The sequence below is a fragment of the Micropterus salmoides genome, unplaced genomic scaffold (assembly GCF_014851395.1).
Source record: "Micropterus salmoides isolate LMB-PRFRI ecotype aquatic unplaced genomic scaffold, ASM1485139v1 Ms_hic_scaffold_5, whole genome shotgun sequence".
Taxonomy (NCBI): domain Eukaryota; kingdom Metazoa; phylum Chordata; class Actinopteri; order Centrarchiformes; family Centrarchidae; genus Micropterus; species Micropterus salmoides.
This window is the reverse complement of record NW_024044237.1, coordinates 24693837-24714104: the sequence shown is the minus strand read 5'-3', so window position 1 is coordinate 24714104 and position 20268 is coordinate 24693837. Positions and strand designations below refer to the sequence as shown.

Genomic DNA, 20268 nt, shown 5'->3' with positions numbered 1-20268 from the left:
ACTGTAGGCTAGGGAATCTCCAATTGGGAGTTCAGCTGTGTGTTTGCGGCCTCCATTGTGTTTTTCGTCTGTAAACCTGTGACAGACTAATAGGGCTTCCCACCGGGGAAATCTGCTAGTGTTTCCTGTCCCATAGCTGCCCTCTTCCTCTCTCAGTGAGTGCTGCTTCTCCAGAAGATCCCAAAATAGACCACAATATGGTACTTAATCTCTTGAATTTGAACATAGGCAGAGGGTGGTAACCTACAGACAGACACACACTAAAAAATAAATTCAGTGGAGATGTTTTTGCACCTTGTAGCAAAAGTTTTTAAAAATGATTTGTAGTAGGAGACCATTTGACCTTTTGCCAGATAGTGTTGAAAGGAGTGTGAGTACATGATATGTGTGTCTTTGTGTGTTACAGTAAAAGTTCTTTGGGCATACACTCATAAGTCTGTGGGTAGTCCACATGTATGCTTTTAAGTAACAATACATGTCTAAAAGAAAAGCTATGTACTTTTTTGTTGAGATTTTTGCTTCCATGGATATCTGGCTAATTTGAATGAGCTCTGTAGACTGGAACTTTATTCAGTTGTCTTCTGTTCTTCTTCATTCTTTGTTGACCACAACCACTGATCGCTCTGAATACCACCAACTACTATATAAAACCCTGGCATCAAATAAACCGTCTAACAATGGAGTGTCAAAATTGTTTGCGTTGCTAGTAACCTTGTAACCTAAAGCTCTGTGCCTTGTTCCTCTTTCAAGTGAATTTCAGCTCCCCATCTCAACTACTCTGCACGCTCGACATTGCAATTCAAAAGATCTAGAACCACAGCGTTCATAGTTGGAAAAGGGCCCCGTCACTTATGAGTCTAGTCTTGAGCCTTTACTGTGCTTCTCTGAGAGCTCAATATTTAGGGGATCCAGAAATGCAGACCCTTAGTTCCCTAGTAAGTTAGTGGCCCTGGATGAACCTTTCACTGCTTCCCTTGCAGTCTGCCAAAAATGTGGCTCTCAGACCCGATGCTAGCTGCACCTTGCCTTAAGTGTTGTAATACAAATGATCCCCACCTCATACAGGAGGGCGTTGGTAATTTGCTGTCACAACTCATAGGTACTTTTCAGGTCAGACACTCAGTGATGCTTTTATGTTTGGAGACTTTTGTAGGTTGATGTCAACAGCAACCCTGGCATGCCACTGTCTGTGTGTTGACAGATTCTCCACTCTCTCCCAGTGGTTCCAAGCCAAATGTTTGGCGTAACTGCCCAGCAGGCCCGGGAGAGCTCTGTTCAGGTGGATCAAGCTAGGAAACAATTTACTGATCCACAGTGAGGGCCTGGTTTGGTTCCAAAGTAGACCTCATGGTGTGGGGTCTTACTCACCTGCTTAACCAAGTGGGGACATTTAGAGGCCATTCTTAGGCTTGAAATATACGCTTTTTATTTGTGGATTATGTCAGAATTTACCCTCTGGTCAAAATGATCTTTTTCTTTTTGTGTTAATAACCAACAGTTGGCAGCATTCAATTCTGCTAGTGAGACAGAGGAACCAACAGAGTCACTCTGCCTTGTCAAGACATTTGTGTAGTTGATAGCTACCTTCTGAGTGACTGACAGCATCTTAATTTGCCTGAGGGATGGGGGTCAAAAGAGGGGCACATCCTCATAGATTTGATTTTACATATTTCTAGGTAGGTGCTTGGTCATTTGAAATGTCAATGTATTAGATGGTTTTCATTGTTGCTACCTAAGACATCATTATGTCTTTACCTGTTTCTACCCGACTTCATCTTGCTACTCCACATTCCGTCTTAGCAACAGACCTATCAACAGTTTTCTCTGCATAGCTTAGTTAGGACTCATTAAGATGTTGGAACAATAGTTACAATTGTAACATACGCTTTAATATTTGTTGGATTCAATTGCTTTTTTGGTTAAGTGAACAGTAATGCTGCACATACTTGTGTTTGAAACACTGGCTGAATTTATATCAGAAATAGTTTAAAAAATAACATTGTTATGTTTCTAATTCTTTTTAAACCAATTAAATATTAAGAATCTAAGAAACCCTTGAAACACCCCCTAAACTGTTGTTTTTGGTCATGTTGCTTGCTACTTAGTTGTTGCCGCTCATGATAATTAAATGTAGTTATATCTTCCTCCATACCATATGTCCATCCTGTGATCAGTCAAGTATACCTGACTGAGAGTTAGTTTCAACACTAACTCGAAGACAACATTACCAAATAGGTATTTTATATTCCAGGAAATCAACCTTACCCTCAGTATCTGGAACAGTATGGCTATATATAATTTATGACAGGAAGAGGAATATGTTTAGTATCAACCACTGGTAGGCAAGGGTCATGCTGGTCTTGAATGGAAGAACTCACCCAATGCAACTTCCGTAAACCCTCCTACCACCAGACGGGAAGCTCTGTGGAATTGTGTTACTGGCTCAGGTTCAACTACACTTCCTGGATCTGAGTTTGAGGTATCAGTCATGCTGTGCTATATGGCCTGTATGCATACCATCTGCTTTTACAATATATTCACTGCAGTGTCCAGTTTCAGATGAGTGCACTAATATTCTAACTCATGTCACTATTGTCCTCTTTGTAGATATTATATGTTATATAATCATTTACAGGCATCTTGACATTGCAACAGAGAGGCATAAAATACTCACTGCTAATACACTGCACGGGATACGATTTTTTTGTTTGTTTCTGTGGATTTATATTTACTGGTCACTTAAGTGTTAAATACAAGTGGGGGAATTATTTAACAAGTCTGTTGTCTGTGCTTGTAAAAGGCGTACATGATCCATTTGATCTGTTTGTATGTGAAAAATGTACTTTCTCTTGTAGTTTGGTCACCTTTCATCAAGTCTAATTCGCCTACTTGAATCCCAAGTATGTTTTGAATTGGGTGGTGCTTCTAATATATTTTTGCTGTCATCTCAGGGATTCCAGGTTTCTCTGCAACAATTACATCCTGACTGAATTAGCATTTTAATTACAAGGTGATTTGGGCACTAATGCTGAGCATTGAATGATTTCTAATTAAGGAGACTTTGGAAAATTATTCCTGAAATGTATGACTGGAGCTATTTTCAGGAACATAACTTTTACCTAACAATGAATTTAAATTGGGGGCTTGGTCAGTCCTATGTAGAATGTCAACCTAAATCACACACTTAAAGCGAAGACAAGCCCGAAAGACAGAAAGGTGTGAACAGTTAGCCAATCTGGCTGTTGTTTTCTTGATTAAGGTCACCGTCACCTATAGGGGCCGTCAAGTTAGAAATGAGTAATTACCAGTCTTTTTAACTCCTTAAAAAGAAGTACTAAGTACAAGTATTGTCAGGCACTAAGCCTTTGTGCTGCTACCTTGTAAGCAATTACAGTGTAATACCTGTGTGCCCCCATTTAAAGGAAACTGCAGAGTATGTCCTGTACTGTATTCAGTTGTTGCCTGGCCTGAACAATAGGTCTTTTTCAAGGTGAAGCCTATTACGGCTGGTGAGTCAAGTTGTTTACGGCATGGTTTGTATACATTAATTGCCACCCACTTATGTCTGTTTAAACTGGACATCCTGACTCAAAAGGGAAAAAAACAAGAGCACCAAGTTATGCTCCCATGTATTCATCAAGTGCTGTTGCAGGTTCAGTTGTGTGTCATTCTTTTCATTACTCTTTTACTTGACGATCACAGTAGGATTTTGGTTTTTCTATTTTAATGTACAACAACGTTCAAATCAACATGAAATCAATCATCACTATCACTTATGTCACGTCTGTCGCTGTCACCCTTGTGTTTCCTCTTTTCCCTGTCTCACCTCTACCAAGTAGGCTGTGTCCCTGGGGAATGAAGACCCGCCTACTTCCTGGTTTCTGGGGTGCTGACATCTGTACCGCCCATTGGTTCCTCTGTTTTCCACTCAACCAATGGCTCATCACCACGTTAATTACCTCCGGCTCATAAGGAGAGTCCAGCTGTTGCTCCAGGCAGCTTGTCACCGCCTGTTGACTTGTGTGCCGCTGGTATTGACTGCATAGCCTGTCTGTTGTACTTTGTGTGTAGTGGAACTATCCACCTTCAGTGCCTATTAGCTGTACATTGTGTTTAGGTAAACATTTGCATACCTTTGAATGTTAGCTCCACATTTGAGTGCAGTGGAGAAGTTCACTTATTGTTCTGTTTGCTATCTTGTTAGTTTCACCAGGTGGAGTGGGTGCTGTGCTCTTTGTGTTTTTTTGTAGTAAGATTCAACCCTGTTTAAAACGGTAGATAGGTACAGGCCTCCTTTTGAGGACCTTTTTTGTTTTAACTTGGTTTGTTATTTTGGCAGCACCCTCGTCCACCCTCCTTTTGTTTTTTGTGTTACCGGTCTAAATCTCTTCTGTTACCAATAAACGTTACCTTGTTTAAGATCTACCAGTTGTGCCTATATGTTTATGGCCCCCACACCCCTAGACCAACAGGGGGGGTCGTAACACTTAGATTGTGATACACAAATGGAACTAATCCTTCAAAGTTTCAAAGTACATGACAATCACAATGGATTCTATGCAATAACAAAGGTATATTTTGAAAAACTACTGAAATAGGACGTAAGTGTCCCAATTGATGGCTGTGCTGGATTTTTTATTTTATTTATTTTATTAGAAATAACACAAACACATCAGATATCCATGAGCATTAAGACAAGCAAAAAATGCTTGATATCAAGATGGTTGCCTTATGGTAAACATCTGGGAAATGTATGCCTGTAGTAAGTCATAAAATTTCCTTCAGTAAATGTAAATCTATAAAACTGAGCTGATGGCAAAGAATTCTTCTTTTCAGGCTACACTTTGGGACTGCCAACTGGGACCTGCTGAAGAGCCCAGTTTGCATTCAGGCTCAGTTCTGTCTGTGATATAGATTGGTGCCTCAACCAAACACTCATAAGTTATCAGTAAAAGCATGAATGATTTTTTTCATTCATTTGTACTGGCAAATGTACTGTCAGTTACCAGCATAGCTGTGTGTGTGTGTGCACAAACTTTGAAAGGCACAGTGTATCATTTTGACAAAGCAATTATTATATTACTATACCATGTATGAAGACAACATCTTGCATACAAAATTAGTCATACACCATTAAGTCAGATTAGACAAAGTAGGTAGTGTTAATTTCTCAGTAACTGAAATGTCAGTTCCTATTCAAAAGTCATACAATAATAGTGCAATAATAAAAGTAATTTCTAAGATCTATATCTCCCTGATTTACTCTGAGTAAGCTGTTACAAGTGTAAACTTGAGTAAAGATGTCTTCATACTTAACGCTGATGTGAGCAGATTATTGTTCATACAATAGACTCTGCTGCCGCTTTTCTCCGGTGTGCTGCTAAACATATACTGTAAATGACGTATGAGTCAGTCGTATGAGTCACACTCAGAGTTTCGATTGTATTTGCATAACATTGAGTGGTGAAATGCTTCTCCATGTTGTCACATGAGCGGTGTTTTCAAGAGCCCCTTCATCAGCACACTCATGTAGCTGGCTCCCATGGCAACAGGTAAACCAACCATCTGGGGAGGATATCATATACAGAGATATCTCAGCAGTTTTCAGTGAAAAGACATTTCAACATGATTAGTTTTTGGAGGCTCTTATATGTTGCTCAATGTTGTATTGTTACTCTTGTTTATCAGTTGTGTTTTTAATGTGTCTATATGTTTTGTGCTGTAACACAAAATTGCTATTGCAAAAGGGGCAAACACAGCCAAATGTCAGTTTTTATAAACACTGCTTGGTTCTTTCACTTCCTTCCACAATTTTCTACTTCAAATGTCTACCTTCAGAAAGAAATGACACAAAATTTGTTATAGTGATACAATTCTTTATCCAGTATGACTAAAATCCCTTGAATCATAAAAATATACTGAGCAAACAAAATAGCAGCAAGTAAAATGAGCAAAGAATGTTCGTAATAGTGCATATATTCAATTCTAACTATGTAACTACTCTATGTAAGACTAAGTAGAGTTTGCCCTAAGTTGATAGGGAGCTCTGTCAGACTAGAGAAGAGTGTGGTGCTTCCTTGTAGTACACTGGTGGGGGGGGGGGCAATGAATAATTTACAAGTCATTTCTCTTTTATCTCTCAGGTCTAAACACAGTGCTCTTTGCCACTGCTGCCTACGACAGCCTCATATCTTTCTAAGTCTTGCGATACTGTAATAGGAAAGGAATGGCTCTGCATAACAAGTGGAAAGGATGCTGGGTGGTTAATAAATAAATGGTAAATGCTGGACTACAGTGATACATTCTTCCAGAGTGCAGATTTTTATCATGTTATTAATCCAACCATCTTCAACCAATGACTTCTAAATGAATATGATGATAGTTTCAGATGTGTTGTATTACAGCAAAGTCTAAGTAGTGCAGTGGTGAGACACGGCTGATGCCAGTGGAAAAGCACAACATACTCTGACAAGCAATAAGCATTATTTTTTTTTAATCATGGAGTATCTACTTTCAGGGCCATGGTCTGTCATATCAGAGATGCCCAGTGACTCTTGGGAAAATTATGTCCCACATCCAGACCAGCTGCATGCATTTAATTATAGAGTTTGCAAGTGGTTGTTGACTGTAGTGTTAACAGCTACCCACAAAATGGACACAAAATCACCAGGGTCATAACTAGAATATTGTGGCATTGGATTAACATTGGATTAACAATAGCAACACGCAGTGCAAGATGTTATTTATGTGCTGCAGAATCAGTTCCTGTTTCACTGCATGCTTTTTTGTGTATTTGTGTTGTTGACCTATTGAAAGAAAGAAAGAAAGAAACTGGAATAATACATACCACAAATAAATGCCATTGTTGTGATGATTTTTTAAAAACTTTAATTATTTATTTTTAAGGGGGGCTCACAACACACCCAATAGTGTGTTGTGAAATTAGTCCAACATGGACAGATGGAAAGCTGAATGACCTAATTAAATGTTTGGAGCTGCTTTCAAGCAGCTGGACTCAAACATAATATCATAAAGAGGAAACTGAAATACTGAGACTGAAAGGCTTTGCGTGGTTTTAGAGGAGTGTTTACTGGGACTGGTTATGTATTGACATTTAAAGTGATCAGGCCGAATCAGTACAAAAACAACTGTGGGTATACTATTAAAAATCCAATTAACTCTCAAATTTCATACTCAGTCTGTATGGGTTAGTTTAAAGGATGAATATTTCCCCTCATCTGAAATCATAATTCCTGTTATAAATAACTTACAGAACTTCCTCTATGTACTTACACTGAGTAGCATCTGTTTTTGCCATGAACAATGAAATTTGCATTGGCAAGTTTCCAAAAGGGCCCATTAGTTAGTTGTGACTGGCATAACAGACAAGATTCAACACTTTTCCATATTGTCATCTGTTTTGCATTCAGTTTCATTGATATTCATATGAACATTCAACTTGTCAACATCTTTTATTAAAACTGTGAAATGGTTTACTATAACATGAACAGCCCGATTTAACTTGTTAAATCTTGAGTCCAGGTTCAGAATTTTCTCAGTCGACTGTCCCATTTTGTGTCATGGCTGCATGTGTGTTTTGTTTGTTTGTATGTGGATGTACATTTACATGGCTTGCAGTAGCATGTGCCTTGCAAATTTTTTGCATGTGTGTCACATAATGCTGTTTTTCACAACTCTCGTGATGCCATTTTCCTTTTTTTCTTGTATCTCTTTGTTCAGGCGCAACTGTTCCTCCCTCACTCTGCATCTCTCACCAAAATGGCCAATGCTGCTGGGTGTGGAAGTTGCTGTCATAGTACTTTCCTGGTTCCATGCTGGGTTGATTTCCCTCAACACCTCAGAGGCCCTGGGTCGACATGTCTTAGATGTAGAATCACTACAAGCTAACACGATGCCATTTGTTTACATGTATGTGGCAACAGGGTCCTCCATCACCTCTTTTTAGCTGTGCTAGCGGTGTGACTCTATTGATGGCAATGTCAGTTGGTTGGTCAGTTTGGTCCAAGCTAAAATATCTCAAAAACTGTCACACTGATGACATGACATTTCATACAGGTATTCATATTTGAGGTTCACAATGAAATATCTCAATAGATATTGAATAGATTACCATGCATTATTCAAATGCAAAGGGCTTTAATAACATTTCAAAAACAAAGTTGCCAAAGCATCAAAATATAATTTGTACAAAAAGTTGGACAGCACGCAACAGTAATCCACCCTCAAGTCAAACTTTTAATTTGTCCAATACTTTCATTTGTCTATAAATCTGTTGGATTTTCTTTACAATAAGCATTACAACCTCACAGAATCTCACAAACGTATTGGATTCTTAGTCTTGTTTTACTCTCTTTTAGTATTTTTCCATATCACTAGACTTCCTCGTCCACCACGTCTTCAGGCTTCATATTCTAACACTCATCAGGGAAATGATCCAAAAAAGAGATCAAGTGCCTCATTTACAGTTAGCTGCTTTCACATGGTGGTCACATGCCACAGAATGACATGTGAGCAAGAAGGAGATGCCTTATTTATAGACCAACACTAACAGCACTGATGAGTGTTTGGATCAACATTGTGTTTACTCCCATAACTAATATATGTAATTTTTGGCTGTAATGTTTGCTTGTCTTGATTTGAAATGTGAGATTTGTGAGAGAGAAGGAAATGTTGCGAGTGTGACTTTAACTGGATGTGAGATCTTGATGTGTTTTCAACAGTTTGGACTAGTTGATTTACATGGGGGAAGGCAAGAAGAATGGAAGACATAATTTTATTTACAATACAGTCATCATTATTTTGAATATCTAGTGTGAAGTGTGTCACACCACTTCCATGTAATCAGATGAAAGAAAACACATTTATTACACTGTAAAGAAAAATTGTCAACATTTATCTGAACACAACAGCAAGGTTAAATTATTACTTTCCCAGTGGACACATACTCTCTAAATAGCAGGACACACGTGGACACATACTCAATAAACAGCAGACAAATCATTCTGTCCCTGTCTTCCCAACAAAAGGGCAAAAATGTATTTTTGATTATTTTCCCCTGGTAGACAAGGGAACAAGATCTTTCATCAGTGTCTTCATTAAAGCTTTTGCGAACCATCAGACACATACTTAGACCATTGCCAGGGATGCTAAAGCCTAAACAATGTCCCCAAACTAATTTCGTGTCAATCATGCATTAGTACTCTGATGAAGGTTTGTCTTCTAGAACATGTCAACACAAAAAAATAAAATGGTAAACTGAGGCCGAAGTATTAATCATAGCCTTGAGAGTGTTTTTTGAATGCCACAATCCAAGTTCATAACTCATGCATTAGTACTTAGGATAAATGTTAAAATAAGTGTCCCAATGGTGCCGTCTTCTTGCAAAATGCACCATACTCCCAGTAAACATCAGCACTTTCACTCTAGACTGTGCTCAGTATTTTTCTGTCACTGGCATACAGGCTTCTAATTCTATTTGACTTTCTAAATACATGTTCATCACAATGCTTCAATGGTGATCACAGAATTGCATGCATGTCGGTATCTTTATTTAAGTGAATTTGATGAACCGCCCTCATGCATGAATCATACATCAATAATAGCCTAATTTTACACATGATCCATGATGATGAGAAAAATGGAAATGCATGGCAAGAATAGCATTTGGGAGACCAAAATTTCACAAATCATGATTGAAGAGGACCTTTTGGCTGATGTGGTTAGCACCCTGCTGGAAACAGCTGGAAACCACTAGCCTGGCTCTGTCCAACAATAACAAAATCTGCCAATAAACCATTTAAACTTATATCATTATTTCATTCATAAAATAATTGAACATACATTTTTAAACATACAGTTTTACTAAGAGCAGTAACGTCCTGGAGTTTTTGCTGGTTGTCTGGCAACATTGTGTTTCCCACCATATTTAAAATACTAAATTATTTCATTAAATGATCAGTTGCTTATCAAAAATTGATTATATGACCAAAGTTCTATAGCCTACTTCACTGTAACACTCTGACAACTAACTAGTCATTTCCAGGACAACTGAGCGAACTCTGCTGATAAAGACCATGAGATATGAGTGAAAGCTCCGACAAAATACTGTTCAAGAATGAATATTTGCAGTTAAAATGGTTTGTTATTGATTATTATTGACTAATCAATTAATCAACTATCATTTCAGCAACACATTTGAAAAAACGATACTGCCTTTTTCCTTTATGCAAACACGCGCGCGCGCGCACACACACACACACACACACACACACACAGTAGGCCTATATACTGCACTCTATTATGTAACTAAGTAACAATATGACAATAACACCAGCTGTTATAATCACAGACACAGAAAAGGTGTGTGTCTGTGTGACAGTGACACACACACAGGCACCCTAACACACCCAGAGTATGTTGTGTTGCCGCGGATTCCCGCCCTGATTCCCATCTGCGGCCAGCCTTCCATAATTCACTCATGGATCTATTCTTACTACCAACTGAATACCATCCGCTTGCTGTGAAATCACACTGACCTCTCCGTTACAACAGTCTCCTCCCCTTCGACGCCACTTCGACCTCATGACTGTCAGCACATCTGACCAGTAGCCACTGGAGTCCCCACTCGTTACGTATCTCATAGGCCAATCAGAACATGAGTGGGCGGGATTACCGTGGGCCTGGCATTCAAGTTTGGTTGCAAAGGTAAGCTCTGGATGGGATTTTGCGAGTTTTCTTTGACATGTTATTTATTGTTCACTCTGTAATTTATAGAATAGTGTTGTATGTGCTTGTGTACGGTTGTGTCTGTTAAAACACATAATGTTGGGTAGTGGACGGTCGTCCAATTACGCTAGCCTGGCTAAGTGTACTTCACTGCAAAGTATTCCAAGCAGAGAGAACAACGGTGATTTTCCACTATTACCACAACTGTTTATTAATTGTGGTTAACGACTGTATTGTCAGACAAATGATGACCATGGCAGTGCACAGTGAAAGCTGTCAGAGCATCCCGGCTGCAATGAGACGTTTTTGTATCGGTTACTGCTATGTTATTGCTAAGTTACACCGTTGTAAGTTTGCTTTGTCTAACAATTTATCCTGTTTCCAAACACAGGGCTTTGTCTGCAAATGTATATTTTTTTTTAAACCGAGCTCCCTACAGCTAACTCCGACATGTTTGTTTACATCTGTTTTATCGTTTACAATATACTGGCTTCACTGAACGTGTCTGCACTCCGCATACTAACAAGGCTGCTCAGGGAAACACGTGTTAAGGCAAACATTTACACAACTTAACGCCCAAGCACTTGTGAGATAGGCTAATTCATTTTTGTTTACCTAACAGTTACTGTTCTTCAGAGAGCCTTTACCGGCAGTGTGAACGGACTTACTGCAGAGCTGAGGGGACACCAGGACAGATACCATATCCTACCACACCTCTTCTCCTTCAAGCAGCCCCTTTGACTGTTACTGGAAACTATTCTGGGAGCTATTTGCAAGCGGTCAACTTGAATTTATTCTTTACCTTTAAAACGGAATGGATTTTGAAAATACCTAACCTGCATGGTTTGCTGTACAAGTTTTGTTGCAAAGCCAGCTGGTGGAGTTTGCCAACTTTTGAGGAGGTCGCATTAAGTCTTTCTGGAGGTGAACTATCCCAAAGCCATAATGGATCAAGCCAGCGGTGGGGAGGACCCGAATAAATCCTCTAAAAAGAAGTCCAGCGAGGATGATGGTAAAAACAAAAAGCTGGTAGGTATTCAGGCTGACTCAATGAGATTGCATGGGAGTAGTGTGCTGTGAACTGTCACATCCTTTAATCCCACAAGAAAGGGTTAATTCCACTCTCAGATCGAGAAACTGAGAAAGTGACACTACAGTTGCAGAAAGTTTCACTACTACCATATTTTAATCTGTGTAAACACAAACACTGCTTTGTTAAGTTGATTGCACTGTAGTCTTTCTAGTTTAATAGTTATTAGTAAGTCAGTATTATCCTCGTGGTGAAGTCAAATCAATCCAAGCCAAGTGGACACATAACTCCAGTATAGTTAGTAAACAGCATGTTGTGAAGAGAGCACATCTCTGTTTAGTGCAGTAAGAGGCTCAAATACTTATTGATGTGTTGTTATTACTATTTAATGTAGCCCAATACAGAACAGCTAATAGCTGTTAGAGTTGAGCAAAAGAGATAGTGTTTCACAGAGTGCTTCGCTGTGGAAAGCATTCAGTACATCATGTGATAAACCCCGTCAATACATCTCCTGAAAGTTCTTTGAAGAGCATTCTTGTTGTGACAGTTGAGCTTCACTATATGTTTTAATACATACACAAAGAAGAAGCCCAGTTACAGGATGACTCATTGCACCGAGTGTGATGTCCGTGTGGTTTGTGGTGGTTTTATGAACGACATGAGTGTGCGTGATTGATAAAACGTATCCTTAGTCAGCGTGAGCAGTATTATCAGCACAATAAATGACAGTCACAGGCCAGTCTGTTAGATAACAACTGAAAAAACACATTCATTTTATGTATACTCTCTCTATTGGCTTGAACTAGTGGAATAGTTTATGTAAAGTGAGGAGTGTGCTTATTTAGAAAGTGGACAACCCTGAGTCTGCATCATTGGTGTCATTACTCTATTCCTGTATGGCATTCATTGCCTGGAAATGAGATCATAAGCTTTTGCGATGTGGTGGTAGTGTTGGTGGTGTTGGCTTGAACTCTCCACGAAGTCTAAATCAGTCACTTCTGACAACTCAGACTGTGCTTTAACTGACTTGTGCAAACAACAACTCATGCTGTAACTGTAAACGGCGTATCTTACTTCCAAGAGCATCCAAAACCTACAGTTAATTGCCGTATTTGGGAAACTGTAACCACAATCTTGTATTCACGGTCTTAAGTGCAATGTAAAATTCAAAAGCTAAACTATATTACGGAGTGTTTTAAGTGGATGTCACTGCGTACACATGGTCAGCAGCTGTAGAAACCAGGGGAAAGTAATTTTCCATGACCAAAGACAAAAAACTTTGGCTGCTGTTGATAGTGGTTTCTCGTTTTCCCACAATTGTCAGCGTGGAAAGATTGGCTGCTGTTGAACTTTCTGGATGACGTCGCCTCTCAGCAGTCAATAATCGACTAGTAGCGGTGTTGCTTTATAGTGTACCATTCTCTGTGGTTGTTTGCTTATTGGAGCGATTGATCAAAAGTTTAGTTACAGCCACTGCTACCAAACAAGAAAATGAAAAGGACACAATTTAAGTTGACTAGTGTTTTTATTTTTGTAGAGATTGACCAGTGAGCCAAATTGGACAGATTGCAGCCATGGGTTCTGACCGCTAATGACTTTGTTAACACCTCAGCTGGTGGTGTTTGTTGCTGCTCTGGTATGACGTTGTCCTAAAATGGAGACATGAAGAGGTAAACAGTTCCACTACTGTGTTTCAGATTGGGCAAACAGTCTTAAACATGTAATCACTGGTTGGGTTCCACCAAAGTTAAGGTATGGAAAATGTGACCCTAATAACTGCCAGACAGGAACTCCCAGAGTGGACTGAAGTGATGTGCACTCCCAGAGCTACCAAAGGGTGTTGTCTTGAGAAATCCTAACAACATCCTAATGACAGCTTGCAACTCTTGAATATCCTGCCACCCAAGTTTAATTTGTTTGCAAGGGTGTCTGGACGGCATAATAACTAGCGAGAAGCCTCTATAAGAGCACTGCTTTTTGTTCTTTAAAGTGGTGTCATTGCCCGGCCCATACCCTGTTGCTCAATCCTCCAAGGAAGCCTGAACTGTGGCTGTTGCAAAAATCTCAACACAGAGTTTGGGGGAGGAAGTAATTATTCATCCCTGGGTGGAGCCATGATCTGTCCTCTGTTGCTTATCCCCACTTTTAAGCTGCCCCAATGTATACTGTAGCTCTAAGTTTGTTTGCAGACGTATAAATAAGCTGAAATGTTATGCATGAAGGAATCAGAAGGAGCTTTATTGCCAAGTAGTGTTTTACACATACAAGGAATTTGCTTTGGTGATAAGGTGCTACACGTAGACAAACATACAGTTGACATAAATAGATGTAGAAATATATAAATATGGAATAAACAAATGCAAGTTATATAAGAATAATAAAAGAATAAGGTACATTTTAATCAGTGAAACTTTAACAATCTGTTAAAAAAGGGAAACAAAAATGCAATTCATGTTTCAAAATGATTGAAACTGCATGTATGTCTATCAGATGATTATGGCATGTGAAAGTGACAAACATATTGTACTTTTCTGTTGACAGTTTTGACCATATATGGTGCTATAGGATTACATTCCTGATGTGCAGTGTAGTGCACATGGATGATGCTATCATCATGAGCAGGATGACAGATAGGTAGATATTGTCACTTCCTTTTCACATGCACATGAAAAGTACAGTGCCATTTGCGTGGATAATTAGCAAAGTGGCAAACACTGGCACAGTTTGCGACGAAGTCAAATCAGTCTTTAGAGGAGAAACAGTGAAAGCTGTATGTTTGCTTAACAAGTCACTAGGCAGGATTACATCACAGAAACACCATTTGGGCTTTGGGCCCAGAATGTAGATACTCAACACAGCCAAGGACATTCAAATAACACCAGTGTTCGGAGGTAGAGATCATTCAAAACATTTCTATTGTTTGTAGCTATATTTTGTAGCTGTATTTTGTGATAATGTCCTTTTCTTGACGTTGTCAAAAACATGACATCCAATAAAACAGGCAGATGGAATGATGTCTTTTTAAAGGAATTTAGGGGATCTGGTTTGACTGAGGGAGAAATATTACCCCTTTGCATAACAGAGTAAAATATGACCTCACACAGAGCAGTATGAGGGAAAAGCTGCCCCAATGCACATTTATAATAACTATATGACTTCACATCACAGACTGTGTAGGAGCAAGACCTACAATCTGAATGTAGAAAACAGACATTTATTATGTGCCTCTATATTACGTTTTTTGATTGCTTCAATAAACTGACGTTTTAAGGACTGTCAGGTTTAGCTTATATATCTGTTCATTATGTGAGCCATAATTTCAAAATTACAGTTACAGTAATGTTCCCTTCACAAGAAACCCAAGTCCAAAGCCTAGCAGCTAACATTGGGACATTGGAGACTTATCTATCTATCCATCTATCCATCTGTGAATAAATCGATTGTGTGAAGTGTGTCTGCTCAGCTTTGCTTGAATTTTAGAGAATCAGTTGTAGTAAAGTAGCAGTAATATAAAAGAATAAATGATTCACTGAGCAGAGATTCAGACATCAGTTATTTTCAAGAGTAGGCTCTGTGGAGTAGATTTTCATGCTGAAGTACCCAAATTTACCAAAGGCTTTAGCTGCACTTCAGCAAGTCTGTAAACTTGTGATTACTATTCAACAATCAATAATCTGTTTAAAGTAGGGCTGTCAGCATTAACGCGTTAATCGCGATGAGATTAAGGACTGATCATAACGCGTTTTAATTGTGTTAATCGCGTGTGTCAAATATTCATATTTTACACCGTCCCTGGTGCTGTTACCAAAGAATCTTTGCTAAAAAGATCTTTGGCTCTTGTTGTCATGCTGCCACATACACTTTCTACCTCCTGCTGCAGCCATGGAGATTTTCAACAACACAGTCCCAGACGGCTCTGTTGACAAGTCAAAAGCAGTGTGCACCTTCTGTGAAATGGAATTAAAATATCATCAAAGCACTTCGAGCTTAAGCTAACGTTACCATCAACAAGCTAAGCATACAACTAGTACAGCTAATCAGGTTGATGCTAGTGGACTGAGTGCAAGTTATGTACATTGTCATCGCGTGGGACAAGTTTTGCATGCATACATAGCCTGCATGAAACGAGAAAAGCAGCCAAACTGTACTCCTACTTAAAGCAAGTGCTGTCTCATTGGTTTCAACTGAATTAAATTAAATTTTTTTTAAATTAATAATGTAGCTGTGGAGAATTTTGTTTTTATGCACTTTGTAATAATATGTGTACATTTTGGACATGCACTTTGGTGTAGAATTTTTGAAATTCAGTAATTAATCACAATTAAGAAAAAAATGTATCGTTTGACAGCCCTAGTTTAAAGTAATGAATGTGTGATAATCAAACTTGTAATTCGTAACTACAACACAGAAGTACCAGTCTTCATCATCTGCAGCATCTTTGGTATTGCATCCTGCAATGTGATCAGTCTGCTAAGGGACTGATTAATTTTTGCTTATTAAAGACTGTGCTTGTCTGCTTTTGAGTGAGAGTTACAACATAACCGAGATGAGTGTCTACTCTCTTCAGCTCAAAGCTTTTTCACCAGTATTCTACACATATGCTGCAAACAGGTGGAATAGTTGGTCAGCACCTTAGTGCTTTAGGTCTGAATGAACATACTTTAACAACTTGTTTGAGGTGTGAGATGTCAAAGATCTTATTCATTATTCATTATTGGCATTATTCGCATGAATTATTCATTCATTATTGGCAGTTTGTAGGTCTAGGTAAAAATAGGATCAGAAATGTTGAAAATGTGATAAGTCCACTATTACTTTTTGTTATGATCAGTTATATATTCATAAACATACTGTTCATATGTGAAGACAGTTTTTGCAGATAATGGGGAAATTTTTGAAGAATTCACATATTATTAAAATGAATGCAGTGTGTGGATATATGCTATTTTGGTGGCTTTAGTGTATTGAAAGTGAGAGTATGTGGCAGGTTAGTATATGTGGTCAGGCTAGTATTAAGTCTGGTGCATCACTGGGATTTATAATCGTAAGTCATGGCAGCACATTTATGAGTAGTAAGGTAAGGCACAGAGGTCAGGTTGATGTGAGTCCCTGATCATATACGCATTCTGGGTAATGAGAGTGGACAAGCTGACCAAGCCACCCAGACCTTGTAGATGCTAAATGTAGCATGTTCTGGAAGAAAAAACAATTAATTAACGGGAATAGCAAAGTCTCCATGACAAATTTTTGTTCAATAGAAAACAGAGGTGGTACTGTGAGAAGTAGTGGAAGAAATGCATAGAAATAACTAGATTAAGTATGTAGCTACAGGTACAAGCCAGGTGCAGCTAATTATTGTTAACATTAGCCATCTCCCATTTACTGTTTGGAGCTAGCTAACTTACAGTCTGGGAAGGCAAGGATGGAACTGTGGACTGGAAATACTTTATCTTTGAGGCAAATGACCCTAACAAACCCAGAGAATATCGGTAAGCTCGTAGGCCAAAGATGTTACAAAGCATTATTACCTACAAAAAATGCAATAATGATGACAACTGTATCCAACCAACTTAAAGGACCCACATCCTTAACCCTACAATGAAGTTTGAGACGTTAGTAACGTAACTGCTAACATTTCAGCAACACTAAAATGTTGTTGAACTGTTTTGTGGACATCTCCATGTGTTTTTCGGTTGTTGGGCCAACAGCCTTTTCAAATGCGCTAAGCAAAGTCGAAGCTAGCTAACGTTACCATGGCCTCGGCATTTCAACAACTGACCCCCTTGGAACTAACTTTAGTACCAGTAAATAGTATTGTAACTTAAGCATGGTCATTTCCAGTGAATTGAGCTTGACTTGGTGGTTGCATTTTGTTAATATGATCTTTCATGCTTTTTATGTGTCATTGGTTAATTGAGTACTTTCTGAAATTGTGTGGCAAAGGGTCTTCAGAAAATATTAATAACTACTTTCAACAGTTGAAGAAAGACTGACATCAATACAAGCATTGCCTAAAAATTACGCTGAATGAAAAGTTGGCATAGTCTCAACATTAGCACATTGGCAATGCCCATTATTGTCTGTCAGGTTTATTTGCGTGTGTTTGCAATTTGTAATTAACCCTTATTAATTAAATTGGGACTAAATGATTGTAGTCATGCTTGTCATTTAGTTGGTCATTAAAGTAATTAAGGCTTCAGTAATGAATGGGCAGTTCAGCACAACTTAAGCCGGCGCATCTGTAATGTGAAGCCTTGGCCATCTGAGAGCTTAGTGGAAAGACATGCACTACATTTGATTCTGTACGCTACCGAGAAATTGTAGACATAAAGTTATTTCTGTATGTTTGACTAATATAAAGTTATTTTATCATTTACTGTTTAATCATATCAAGTATTTTGGCCCCATATAACATTTTGTTGCCTAGAATAACACTACTAAGCAGTTTGGCTCTGAATAATTTGCAAAATACTTGAACGACAGCTGAAAATGACAGTTCCACTTTAACTTTGCTTTTTAATATACATTACCATCATTGCGACATAAACTAAACTAGCTAATCACAGATACTGTGATTCACTGTATATTTATTAGGATTTTTTTGTCCACATCACTCATCTGTGCTGCATATTAGGCAACTGCCCAAATTAGAAAATAGGACGTTTTGTGTCAGAATCACGTATACTGCTAATCCACGGTTTTGTTAACCTTTGTGCTTTTGACAGTTTTGACAGTATCTCATTGAGAATCATATTTAATGGCTCACTGTGCCACTGCGGTTGAAAGATGTGACATTTGAAGCTTTTGACGCTTTGATACATGAGCTGTAGGGAAGCCTCAAGGATCATTTTAGGTCATGTTAGCATGTTGTTAACTACAAGATGTCAGCTTGTCACACACTTGAGGCTGTTCTGTATTGGCTATATTCTATTTGGTCAATCTCAACAAGTAGTTATGTGGTCCTACCTATTTTATTCTTTGTTGCTTTGTATTTTTTCCACTTTATGCTATGACTTTCCACAGTATGTATGATAGAGTGAATATAACCGCAATTGTGCTGGGGAGAGGGAGACGTGAGAAACGGCAGGAAACAGACCACATGTGAGTGTTTAAATGGCATTCAGGAAGTTGGGCGAGAGGAAGCACTGAAGAATGCTTTAGTCACACAGTGGAAGAAACTGACAGACCCACTGCTGTAATGTCACCCTCTGAGCCCCAGCCCCATTCATGTACATCAGTGGATTAGACTGAAGACTTAAGAATTTATTTGGCTGCCTCAGTTATGTATAAAAAAAGCCTGCTTAAGATATATCTTGAGCATGAATGCAGTTTTCTATATGTAACAATACATGAATCAACGTTGAATTTGGTCATAGCTGCGACAGTAATTCGATGATTCCTGGGTAGTTGGTTGTGTTTTGACTTAGCAATTGCTGAATCTGATGTAGGCCCGGATGAAGGGGTTTCCCCACCTCTTTTACTTGTATTCTATTGAAGGACTGCAACGGGGGAACTTTTCCTCTTGCTAAATTTGCTGAGAAGAGGTGTTTGTCATTGCCACTGATGTCCTTTAATATACTCCTTGTCAGTGCAAGTTAGAAATTAGGCTACACTTCACACTTTTTTAATCAGTGAGAACAATGCAAATATGAGAGAGAATGTGACATTTGCTGCGATATAGAGTGCAATATAAAAATGTGCTTAGATGCAAGTCTTATGAACGGTATACGGAGAGATTAAAGCAAGCTAATAGTGTATTTAAATTGGAAAATTGAATTGTTCCAATTTAAATATTGAATAGTTGAATAAACACTCTGTAAAAAGAGGTCAGTGCAGAAAGACGACTAACTGGCTGAATCGATGTACTGCCTGATATATAATGAAAGCTTGACACAGGGATATCATGAGTCATCTTTTATTAAAAGACTCACTATTTAGTAGTGGTAATTTAGAATATAACAGAGGTATGTGGCCGGCATAATCACTACAGTGAGAAGTACAACCAAATTTGACTGGAATTTGACTAATTTTGAAAACATTTATCTGGCTAGCACTTTAGAAATATCTCAATATCCACAGAAAACAGCTGACAGATAACAAGGTCATGAGTTCATGTTTTTGCACATATCGGCAATTAGCAAAAAAAAGACTGGTTAAATAGATGTGAACAGTGCAGTGTAGCTAAAAGTCAAAATAACCATTGTGAGATCATGAAGTTTTAAGTTCTAGAAGTCTTTGCGGGATTTCTTATAATAGGAGTCTGCATAATACAAATGAGATCTCTGTGATGTAAAGAACAATCAAAGAAGATTTCTAATACACTGATCTTTCCAGTGTTTCCCCTAGGATTTTTTTTAGGGGGGATGATGGACCCCTCGAAACTACTAGTGTTGCAGAGTGGGCGTTTTATGGATATATAGTGTCGTCATAATCTAGCCCACAAATTTTTGCCTGTTTAGGCTCATCAACTTTTCCGTTCCTATAAAACATTT

The 20268-nt window shown here is 38.5% G+C and overlaps 1 protein-coding gene across 1 annotated transcript in view; it reads left to right on the top strand.

The window, feature by feature from the left end:
- Positions 1-10737: 10737 nt before the first annotated feature.
- Positions 10738-20268, top strand: part of diaph2 (diaphanous-related formin 2) — a 434333-nt gene continuing 424802 nt past the window's right edge. Inside the window, exons 1-2 of the mRNA XM_038699417.1 lie at positions 10738-10927; positions 11369-11775. Of these exons, the coding sequence (XP_038555345.1) occupies positions 11692-11775 (84 nt within the window). The 5' untranslated portion in view covers positions 10738-10927; positions 11369-11691. The remainder of the gene's footprint in view (positions 10928-11368; positions 11776-20268) is intronic.